Genomic DNA, 12027 nt, shown 5'->3' on the forward strand with positions numbered 1-12027 from the left:
GCCAAAGACCATCAGCGACTGAAAGACCTGCCGCCAGATTGCTGCCGAAGACCCGGACAGGTGAGCGTAAAAAAAAAAGTCCGAAACAAACTATCGGGGCAAATGGCTTCCGACCATACTTTGGTCGGGACAGGGGACAAACTTCTCAAAATTGGGACAGTCACGATTTTATCGGGATGTCTGGTCACCCTATCTGGATCTGAGAGGCAGTTGTACTACATCTACCTCACTCATCTAAGTCAAGCTGAGATTCTTGATGGGGCAAAAACCTTGACTGTCATCAGCTTTATCAGATATCAGGGTCAACCACTCATTTTGGATGTTTGCCTCATGCACTGAATTTCAATTTCAGGTGTTATCCCACCAGTTAGATACTAGACCTCACAGGGTGAAGTTTTGTCATCTGTACAATTGCTCAGATTCCCCATTAACTGGAACTGGGTGGACATTTCACAGGGAAATCTGAAAGCAAACAAAGCTCTCTCTTCAGGCTCAGTTCCCCAGAAGACTCACATTCTCAGATGAAATTGGGCTGGAGACCCCAGGTTCCATCAACCTGCTTAGCATTTGTACATTTAGTGAGTGAGATGTGGGTGGCCTGAAGTCCTCCCAGACATCAGACACACTATCACTGGAGATACGTTTGGGGCCTGGGCAGCTGGTTCACTCTCTTCACTTTTTGAGTTTCTGTTTAGCAGAACAGTAATTAAACAATGCAAATAGAGACTATAGGTATAAACCAAGGTACTGGATATTTACAAGAGCTATGAGGAACAGACAATGATCCCAAATTCGGGATGGCATGCACAGTCACTGACATAGATGAGAAAAAGAAATCTATCCAATAAAGCAAACTATGTGGCAGTACGGGACATTGCATCCCCTGAACTCTGCATTTGCCATCCCCTAACTAAATTAATTCTAGGGATGGTTAGGTCCCGATTCAGAAGGAGGGCTGTGGGGAGCTGCAGAGGTGGACGAGTGTGGAGAATTTATGTAAATAAGTGTGCCAGAAGCAATCCAAAACCCACTGTGGGATTTTATGATAAAGGCCTAAGAACAGATCTTGGGAATCCAAAGACTGTGCTCTTTGGAATTGTGAAATATACAGCTGGCTATTTTATTAAACTGTCTCACTTGGTGGTTAATGTCTGGGAAAGACTGAGATATAACATCGGGGTAGGTTTGTGGATAGGCCCATTATTAGGAAATGCTTTAGGATCAGATCCTTCTGTCCATTCCATGGTGTGGAGAGGCACAAAGATGCATCAGTACCAGCAAGGAGGAGCCAGGTAGTGAGGAATAGTTACCAGCAGAACAACTTAATAAGAAACGTGGGCTTGAAGCTGCATGGGAATTAAGGGTGCATAGATGACCAGAGAGGGGCAACCAACCTCCCAACCCAATGAGTATTTTGGTGAAAATCCTAGTCTCACCAACACATACACCCCTCTCGAAATCCCTTGTTCCCTCTGCAGGTGTATCGGACTAGCTGCCACAAATCAGGGATGCATGGCAATTACAGTGCAGAGTCACAATTAGACACCTGTGGCTGGCCTGTTCCAGCTGACTTGGGCTCACAGGGCTCAGGGCAAGGGGCTGTTTAATTGTGGTGCAGATCTTTGCGCTCGGGCTGCAGCCCAAGGTCTGGGACCCTCCCAGCTCACAGGGTCCTAGAGCCTAGGCCCCAGCCCAAGCCTGAATGTCTACATTGTAATTAAACAGCGCTGCAACCAGAGCCCCGCGAGCCCAAGTGAGTTGGCATAGGCCAGCCGTGGGTGTCTAATTTCAATGTAGACATGCCCACAGGAGCCCTGCTGCCTAGGCAGCCTGCAGAGCACAATTGCACTGATCCTGCTACATTTCCATCCTCACATACTTCATGCAGGATTGGCAGGGGCAGCAACTGGCCCTGGAAGAGAGTTCTAGTGTATTGGTATGAACTGATAACAGCTCAGCAAGCAGCTAGACACATGGCAATCTTCTCCAGCTCATGACATCCCTTCCCATTTAGTAATGTTTTACAAGGGGTCAAGGAGAGGTCAAAACAGAAACTTGGTGTTTGCTCAGCTCCAGTATTAATAGCAGAAAAGAGACCAAACTGCCAAAGGAATTCATACAACGAGAAATAATTCATTTGTTATCCAGGGAAATGCTTAAATAGCTCGAGTCCCAGGTCTATGTGGTAACAGCAGATGGGTACATGCACCATCACTGCTGGAAAGGATGGTTTCCTATAAACTAGACATAGCAATGAGATTTTTTTTTTAAGCAGGTATTTCAATCAGAATAACCTGAATAGAATGGTATTGTAGCTGTGTTGATCCCCAGATATTAGAGACAGGATAGTTGAGGTAATAGCTTCACTAATAAAAGATATTACTTCACCCATCTTGTCTCTCTAATAACCCACATTATGTAGAGAAAACAGATACGGTTCCTTTAAATCTAATAACCAGAATGTTTTCACATGGGAATTATTCCCCGGCTACTACATTGCAAATATCCTTGCTTACCTTTTAATCCTGGAGTGGACCCTACATTTGGGAAGTGGTTGCCTAAGAAGAGGGAAATAACATAGTTGAGGTTTTCAAAGCAGTGCAGGGGACTTAGCTATTCATTTTAAAAGAGGATGTGTGGCTAAATCCCCTCCACAGCTTAGAAAATCTCAGCCTCTGTATTTAAGTCTATCCTGACTGGGGGTAAAAGCTGGCAGTTTTTAAAATTATGTGTATACATGGCCAAATACATGGCTTGTGCAGAAAGACGTATAATTAAAAGGTTAGTCAGTGGGTGTTGCAGTGTCCCTTTGGATGGAGGAGAAACAGGAGTCAGTTCTTTGCAACAAAAATAAAGGGGTTTGTTTATTGAGGCCACTGGACATAGACGTTCTCTGTAACATGAAGTCTTGAAATCATGATTTGAGGACTTCAGTAACTAAGCCAGAGGTTACGAGTCTATTACAGGAGTGGGTGTGAGACTGCCTGTGACCTGCATCCTGCAGATGGTCAGACTAGATCAGAGGTGGGCAAACTGCAGCCCGTGGGTCACATCTGGCCTGCGGGACTGTCCTGCCCAGTCTCTGAGCTCCCAGCTTGGGAGGCTAGCCCCTGGCCCATCCACCGCTATCCTCCCTCCCCCACAGTCGCTTTGTGCCGTGCCGCCAGCACTCTGGCCCATCGCTCCTACCAGGCAGTGTGGGCGGCATGGCTGGCTCCGGCTGGGTGGCAGGGCTGCGAGCTCCTGCTGCTCTGAGCAGCATGGGCGTGTGGGAGAGATTCGCTAAGGGGCAGGGAGCTCCGGGGGACAGTCAGGGGCAGGGCCAGCTCCAGGCACCAGTGCAGCAAGCAGGTGCTTGGGGCAGCCAATGGGAAGGGGTGGCACGTTCGGGTCTTCAGAGGCAATTCAGCGGCGGGTCCCTTGGTCCTTCTCGGAGGGAAGGACCTGCTGCCAAACAATGAAGCAGCGGTAGAAGTGCCATCGATCGCGGCTTTTTTTTTTTCCTCCACTGCTTGGGGCGGCAAAAATGCTGGAGCTGGCGCTGGTCAGGGGACAGAAAGCAGGGGACAGTTGGATGGGGCAGACGTTCTGGAGGGGAGGGGGCAATCAGGGGACAGGGAACTGGGGGGGTTGGATAGGTGTGGGAATCCCGGGGGGGCTGTCAGGGAGAGGGGGTGTGGATAGGGGTCAGGGCAGTCAGGTGACAGAGAGCAGGGGAGGTTGGACAGGGGGTGTGATCCCAGGGGGCAGTTGGGGCAGGGGTGTGGATAGGAGTCAGGGCAGTCAGGGGATAGGGAGCAGAGGGGTTGGATAAGGGGTGGGGACCTGAGGGGCATTTAGGGGTGGGACTCCCAGGTGGGGGCACTCAGGGACAAGTAGCAGGGGGAGTTCAGTGACACTGAAGAGCAATCCAGGTAGAACCTTGAAAGTTAATAGTAAAACTTTATGCTTGATCTGGCGGACAACAGCCAACGAGTACAAAGAGCAAAGCAGCGGGGAAAATGTAAGCAAACAGACCATCTCTACCCACAGTAACATCAAGCTGCAGCCTTCTGTACCAGAGCTCTGATCTCCTTTCAGGCAGCCATGTCTTTTCTGCACAGCTCTAGTCCAAAGCAAACCCGGCCATAGCTGATGTGCAGTCTAATCTCTCTAGGCATTTAATGCCACGATCATCACTGTCCTATCTGAGCTTTTATTGTGTCCTAAAGGTAAACACAATAAAGGATCTCTGCTTCCTTCCTCGATTAATTAGAACAAGTGACTAGAGCTGGGTGGGGAAAGTTTTCCCTTCCTGAGAAAACTTTTGCTATTTCAAAGATTTTTCCTGTTCTGCACTGAGCTGAAACCAAGCCCCTCAGAATTTTTTCAAGGGAAAGACGTCCAGAATTGCCAGTGTCCTGACCATCAGGCTACTCAGCTGGGCTGAAGGGGACCCAGGCTTAAGTCCTGGCTCTAAAACAGCCAGAAGAGGGACTTGAACTTGGTATCCCATGTCCCAGCTGAGTGCCGTGAGCCACCAGGCTACAAAGTCAGTCTGTCTCTTTTTCACTTTCTCCAGTTGAAGGATTTCCATTTTGTAGACATTCATTGAGCCAGAGAAAGAGCAAGATACTGACTCACAGTTTAAGTTAAACTGGTACAACTTTCTCTTATGTCGACAAAATCTTTAGACTCCTTTGCACCCGTTTCTTCCACTAGTGATCGGTCCAGAATTTAGGGACACCCTGTGTGGTGACACTATGCAATACAAGCTGTGTTTAGCTAGGCATTGTCTTCACCACTAAAAATGTCATGGCTTTTGCCTTAGGGTAACTGACCCATGCAAGCTGTTCTGAGGTAAAAACATAGTGATGACAAGGTCCTTAGTTTTACCATAGGGTAAACTAGGCAAGGTCAGCACGCTAATCCTGCCCTAGTTTACCTTTCAATAAAACTAAAATTCCACTTATGCAGGCTGGGATGCTCACTCCGAGCTGCAGGATAGACACACCCTTTCTTTCAAGTGCCTTTTGCCAGGCACTCCCTTAACATGGTTGGAAGCTACTATGACAAGATTCTGATTATAGTGATCACAGGCACGGAACCAGTTTCTAAAAATTATATTAGGCCTTTAGCCTCCACTTCATCTCTTTGGGATGACATTTTCTATGCTTCTAGCACTCATGTTAAAGGTGAATGTTTGAGAGGAGAGGAGGAACTATGATTTCAATTGAAGTCAATGTCAGAATGCCCACTGATTTCAGTAGAGCCTGTCTTTCATCCAGAAAATTTCAGCCATGTTTGTTAAGCCATTTTGGAATTAGCCAAGTGTGAAAAAATTTTTTAACTTTTCCTGCTAAAAATAATTAAGATTTTTTCTGTGCATAGTTAGCTCAGAAATTGCTGTGTTAAAAACTGAAGTTGAGATTTCCAAAGGAGATTTTCCCACACAATTCTCACTGTAAGTAATGAAAGTTGTGCGTCTACACCCACATGAAAACTTTTATAATCTCAGTAGGGTGACTGGATGTCCTGATTTTATAGGGACTGTCCTGATATTTGGGGATTTTTCTTATATAGGCTCCTACAACCCCCACCTGATTTTTCAGACTTGCTGTCTGGTCACCCTAAATCTCAGCCTAAGCTTTCCTATGACTTAAGCAAGGAATACTCTGATAGAGCTGGTCAAAATATTCCATTGAAAAATAGTTTATGAAAAATGGCCTTTCAAAAATGAAATTTGTGAAAAAGTTTCCTTAAAAAATGTTTGACCAAAAAAATAACTCCATAAGACCCTCAAATTTTGGAAATTTGGTATTTTGAAATTTGTTTTCACCTTTTGCTTTCCTCTTCATCCTCCCTACCCCTTTGCTATTAAATATAGTAGAATGAACACTAGTGAGCACCCATCTCCCCCTTCCCCTTTTCATTTTCTCTTTTGCCCCTCTAACTTTTCCAAAGTTGAGGACATTTTGAAAAGTTTGAGGAACAAAGAGTAAAGAAGAGAAAAACCCACCCTGCAGATTATATAGGGTTCCTAGGTGCTAGAGTAATACAAAAAAATAAAAATAGTGTATGTGGTGTAAAAAAGAGGAAAACACAAAATTGCAGTAATGACAATTTGAAATTTATCTAAAATTTCATTGTTTTAAAAAAAAGTTTTACAATTTTAAAACACAAAAATAAGCCCATTTGAGACAAAAATGAATGAAATTTCTCCAGTTTCTTTTTTCAGTTAGTGGTAGTCATCGTTAAATACAAAACAATAGCAACAGAAATTACCCATGTGCAGTGATTGTACACACCTTTCCCTTGATATGATCCTGCTTTATTTTTATTAAAGTTTTAAAAAATAATCATAGAATCATAGAATATGGGGGTTGGAAGGGACGTCAGGAAGTCATCTAGTCCAACGCTCTGCTCAAAGCAGAACCAATCCCCAACTAAATCATCCCAGCCAGGGCTTTGTCAATAATAATTCAGCCTACATTTTGAAGATCTGCTTTCATTTTTTAAAACTCCAGTCACTGATCTGAGTGAAACACAGCACTTCACAGGATCTAGCCCCAAATGAATAAAACGTTTTTTATATAAAAAAGACATTTAGGTGTTCATAATAAATGCCAGGAAAATATGATGCAGAAAACTTCCCCTTGTGAAAAAACAATCATTAAATCAAGAAGTTTGAGTAAAGTCTTGCAAAAAAGTCATCTCACCCTTTCCCATTTAAAATGGTACTTTTATTAAACTTGTTTGTTGAGAACTCCTACTGACTTCAATGGGGCCAGGATTTCACCCTAAATATAACAAGACTTGAAATAAAACCATGTGAACTGGCAATATCATTTATATATTGATTTCATCACCAAAACATTTCCTAATGTAAAAGTTTATCAATATTCTCTCAAGTGTCATGGTAACGCTTTATGTTGTTAAAGGACAGCCTCTAGAAAACCAGAGTTTCCGTTTAAGCCTCCCCAAAACTTTCGAGAGGATAACATTTTTCCCCACCCAGTTTTTAAGCAGAGATATTCCCTTCCTGACCCAATGAAAGCCAGCACTCTAGTTTCACTCACCTCCCCCGTAGGTAGTCGCACACATGATGGAAGTCACCCATGCAATCTGGCTGTAGGATACATTAAAAACGGTCCGGAGTTCTTTGAAATAGACTGTGAAAGCTTTAGGGAAGGCATATGCAAATCCGACAGAGATGGAAGCTCCAAATACCACTGCCCATCCCCATCCACCATCAGGAGGGGTATAGCCTAGGTCTGTGTTAGCTAGGGGAGACATAGCTAACCAAGATCTCAGCAAAGAAAGCAGGTCTCTGGGAGTCCTGAAAAACAAAGTGCATACCTACAAATTAACTTTTCATATTTAGCCCTAAATTTTATGGAATTGTGTACTAAGTGCAATCAGAACATACATAAAACTGATTATTCATATGTAATAAATGCCAGAGTCTCTCAAGTCACCCATTTGTTCTAGGCAGAGCAGATGCCATGCCATAATCCTGCCACAACCGCCTCTTAAAACATCAAGACACTATTCCAATGTGGCGGCCTGAGAGTTTCTAACTTTTTACAGTCAGTTAGTGGTAAGGTGTATACAGATATTCAGAGCTAAGTGGTGGAATGCAATCAGTCTTCAGTGCAACTTATCTTAAAGAATAATATCTATTTTGTCCCTTCAAAATGTTTATGATAAAAATTTGAGGAAAAACAAATCTGTCACTTAAAATATTCTAGGTCTTCTGATTTTAGGTTTTAACCAAGAAACACTGATAAGATGCTCCCGATACAAAATTTAAAAAATGAAATCCATGTTTATCCAATGAACACCAGAAAAACACTGGAAATGGTTACTTACATGTAAGTACTTGTCTACATGGAGCAGTAATACATAAGAACACAAGAAAGGCCACACTGGGTCAGACCAACAGTTCATCTAGCACAGTATTCTGTTTTGTCACATTGGCCAATGCCAGTGCCCCAGAGGGAATGAACAGAACAGGGAATCACCAAGTGATCCATCCCCTGTTGCCTGTTCCCAGCTTCTGGCAAACAGAGGCTAGCGACACCATCCCTGCCCATCCTAGCTAATAGCCATTGATGGGTCTAGCCTCCATGAATTTATCTAGATCTTTCTTGAACCCTGTTATAGTCTTGGCCTTCACAACATTCTCTTGCTCATATGCTCAGAGTCTAACTGATCATAATATATGGGATCATGAAGGAATTTTCTTCCAGGTCTGACTGGCAGTGACCTTGCATTTTTTCCAGCTTCCTCTGCAATGTGTGGGTGATGGCCATCACCAGTGTGGGAATGTTGGACATTGGGGCACCTCAGTTCCTCCTATTCTCTATGGGGCGCAATAGTCTAGTCTTCTTAGGGCTGTAATACTTTAGCCTAATTTTGATTATTGGGTTTAGTGTGCCCTGTGATGTATGGAAGGTCAGACTAGATGATCTGGTGATCTGGCCTTAAAGTCTATTACTCTATTCCAGAATGCAAATTTGTGTCCCAACATTACTTTCTCTCTTGCTGCTTCCATTGCATGTGTTAAAAGATCATTGCTATTGCTTAGTCATACACACATTGCTATTTCATTTCACTCGCCTATTAAGTGCATCTCCTGCATTTGTCTGGAAACATCTCTTTAGTGCACTGACAGTCCAGGAGTCTTTTGAAGGCTCCACACCAGCAGAGTGGAATACTAGAACCCTGATGGGGTTTATATCATGCTCGTGTGTGTGTGTGTGTGTGTGTGGTGGGGGGGGGGGATACTGATGCAGATCCCTGGTTTGGGGAGAGGATCTCAAGAGGGAAGAAGGTGGTGGTGTAGGTCTCTGAGGAGACTGGAAAGTGATGCTGAACCTTGGAGGTTCTCTGCACTTTATAGCTATTGCAACACCTGCCAGGTCAGAGGGGAGGAGCTGTGGCTCTTGAGGACAGAAGCTCAAAGATGGGAGGTGTATGAGGAAAGGCTTGGAAGAAAGAACTACCCGGGAAAGGGCTAGAGGAGCAAGTCTGGTGGGAAGGGGCTCAGATGTCAGGTCTGAGGAATAAGGTATGGGGTCCCTGAAGCTTAGCAGTGGTATAAATAAATACCCCTGAGTTTGAGGGTCTCAGGGATCAGTATGCACCACAATTCGGGAATGGGAAGTTGGGTCATCTGACACTTGGAGGGGCTAGGAGCTGGTGCCCCTTTTTGGTGTCAGGACCCCCACTTATGTCCACAGAAGTTTCATAGTCTCAGATAGGTGTCTAAAGTTTTTGGCAGCAAAGAGATGGGGGCTGTCATTTAACAACGACATAGAATCACAGAGCAGGGAGTCTTAGGGGTAATGCTGTTTTTCTTCTTCTCATACAGCTTCTCTGCCTCCCCACTCCAATATGCAGATTCTCCCAAGAACCTTCCCCAGTCCTCTACCTGATTTCATTCTGTAGATTTAAAGACCCACCTCCTCAAAGGTCCCTTGGGCTAAATAATGGGCACTCCTGGGGGGTTGGGTCTTGAAAATGGGGGACTCAATGTCGCTGAGCCCCAGGAGAGCTTGGCAGCTCAGAGATATATGGGCATGGAGTTGAAGGATAAGGAGAGCCTAGAACTTCTTCCTACACTAAGCGGTGCTGGAAAGATTATGGAGGTGACTTACCTTAGAAGCTGGTTTCTAGGAGCTGTTCTTACTGCAGTCGAGCTTCCCCTCCAGAGAGAGAGAAAAAAACAAAGCTTGCCCTCTTCTTAGGGTAAATGATTCATTGTACGGTTTTCAGATGGGAGGGGAAAGCCTCTTGATTGCAGGTTATCCCTGCTTAAAAGAATAATTCCATTGCATAAGCAGCAGGTGATTGGCCTCGCAGGGTGTCCGTCTCCCCAGCACTGCATGGGAATGAGGATCTGACTCTCCCAGCTACTGATTTCCACAGGATCTCCAGCAAATGGCTGACAATTTCTGGAGAGCTGACTGAAAGTTCCTGGTGGGCAGCCCTTGGCGTATGCTTGTCTCTTGCCAGAATATCAGATTATGTCCAGGAGCGAGACAAACCAGAGGGGATATTGCATCGTTAACATTCTTACCACACTCCCCAATCACTCAAATAAAATAAGAGTCAGAAGAAAATCACTTCCCTGTGCCTTGTAGGAGCCACTCCAGTTGCCTTCTCTTGAGATAAAGGTATTGAATTGATGGAAAAGACCAGTTCCACAGCAAGGAGGGAGAATGAAGGTGGACTGTCATTTGTTGCTTCAGCACAGCTGTATGTTTTTCTTATGTTTGCAACAAAGGGAGTAAAACTAAAGGAAAATTATGTCTTCAGAGGAAGTAGATCAGAACTTCATCCTGTACCTGACTGATAGCTGACCACCCTGAAGAATGGGAGAGTAAACGGTGTTCAGTAAAGTGGCAAGAAAAAAAGAATTGAGGAAGTTTAGCTTATACCTCAAAGAAAAAAATTTCAGGGAGAATATAGCTAGGTCAATTTATACCAGCTGAGGGTCTTTCCCATCAATTAAATATCTTTCTCTCCAGAGAAGGGGACTGGATTGGCTCCTAAAAGACCCAGCAAGCTGGTTTTCTTCTAACTCTTCTTTTTATGACATTCTGATTCATAGGATTCAAAACAAATATAAAAAAAATCTTTTCTTTTTCAAGTCTGTGACAATAGTATTTACAAACATTCTGCTACCAATGCTCCACTTCCCCTTCACTTAGGTTTTCCTAAAAGCAGTATTATTGCTTCTAACCTGGTAATGAGAAGACACAGCTGCTGATGTGGTGTGCTTTGTCCCAGCCCACCTCACGCGGAGAGCTATGCCTGGGCAAACGTTGTCTGAGCAGACCCTAAGGATGGGCCCATGCCAGGTTGGGATAGTGTCAGTCACGCCATAGATATATTCTTTGGTATGGGGCTGGCTGGCTGAGAGATGGTACAATGGCTATGCCAGCATAATCCAACATCCTGAGAGTGTGTTATTGTGATAAGATATCTAGCAATTAAAGGATGTGAAAGGTATATGCTCTTGATAAAGTAGTTTCAATGTGTTATTTTTAAGACTATAATCAGCGATAATGCAGAAATGAATCAATGCTACATATGCAATACATACATCATCATGTTACATACTATCCCTCCTGTTTTATAGTGCAAAATTGGGTGTTCTCCTGCTCTGTACAGCCACCGCTATTGTTGCTTCACCCCTCGCTGTATTGTTCCTCACAGACCTTCCTTTGATAAGAGCCTGATCCTGGGAGGTGCCAAGCACTTTCAACTCTTGTAAGTTGAGGTTCCAATTCAGCAAAGCATTTGCACATGTGTTTAACTTTAATGGGACTTAAAGTTAAGCATATGCTTATGTGTTCTGCAGCGTCAAGGTGCATATGGGTTTTCAGTATCATTTGTACTTCAGTATTGCTGAAAAACAAAATGCTGAAAAAACTCGTGTAGGGCCTCCCTGGGAGGGTGAATATTTTGTCTGACAATAACAATTAAATCATTTTCACAGTCACCTGGAATTACTGAATAGATCTAGGCAACCTGTGTTCTGTAATAGGTTAACAACCTATATGCCTCCTCCCTCTTCCTGGTGAATGACTGCAACCTCCCACCTCTGCTGTCTCCAAACACTCTTCCCAGGAGTGACTGTCCTTTCCCAGCAGCAGCCCTCTCTGTTGCCAGCTTCCTGGCTTTATAGGCCTGCTTCCGACCAATTCCCTGCTCTCTGGCTCTTCCTCCAGGTGCAGCCTGTGGAGTTAATAGGCCTACCTGACTAGTGTGACCAGACAGCAAGTGTGGAAAATTGAGACGGGGGTAGGGGTGGGGGTAATTGGCACCTGTATAAGAAAAAACCCCGAATATCGGGGCTGTCCTTATAAAGTTGGGACATCGTGTCACCCTATACTTGACCACCTTAACCCCTTCCAGTCCTGTGTGGACACCTCATCACAAGGCCATGTACAGAACACACTTCCTTAGAGATCTTTAGGCTGTCCAAACCTGATCATAACCACAAAGAAAGTGCTAGCATACACAGCTGACTTTTTA

The 12027-nt window shown here is 44.3% G+C and overlaps 1 protein-coding gene across 1 annotated transcript in view; it reads right to left on the reverse strand.

Moving 5' to 3' along the window:
• LOC116822127 (monocarboxylate transporter 2-like) overlaps positions 1–9955 on the reverse strand; it is a 74225-nt gene extending 64270 nt beyond the window's left edge. Inside the window, exons 1-2 of the mRNA XM_032775765.2 lie at positions 9642–9955; positions 7059–7318 (exon numbers count right to left, since the gene is read on the reverse strand). Coding sequence (XP_032631656.1) covers positions 7059–7275 — 217 coding nt within the window. The 5' untranslated portion in view covers positions 7276–7318; positions 9642–9955. The remainder of the gene's footprint in view (positions 1–7058; positions 7319–9641) is intronic.
• Positions 9956–12027: the final 2072 nt, after the last annotated feature.

This window comes from Chelonoidis abingdonii, chromosome 17 (assembly GCF_003597395.2).
Source record: "Chelonoidis abingdonii isolate Lonesome George chromosome 17, CheloAbing_2.0, whole genome shotgun sequence".
In the NCBI taxonomy this organism is placed as follows: domain Eukaryota; kingdom Metazoa; phylum Chordata; order Testudines; family Testudinidae; genus Chelonoidis; species Chelonoidis abingdonii.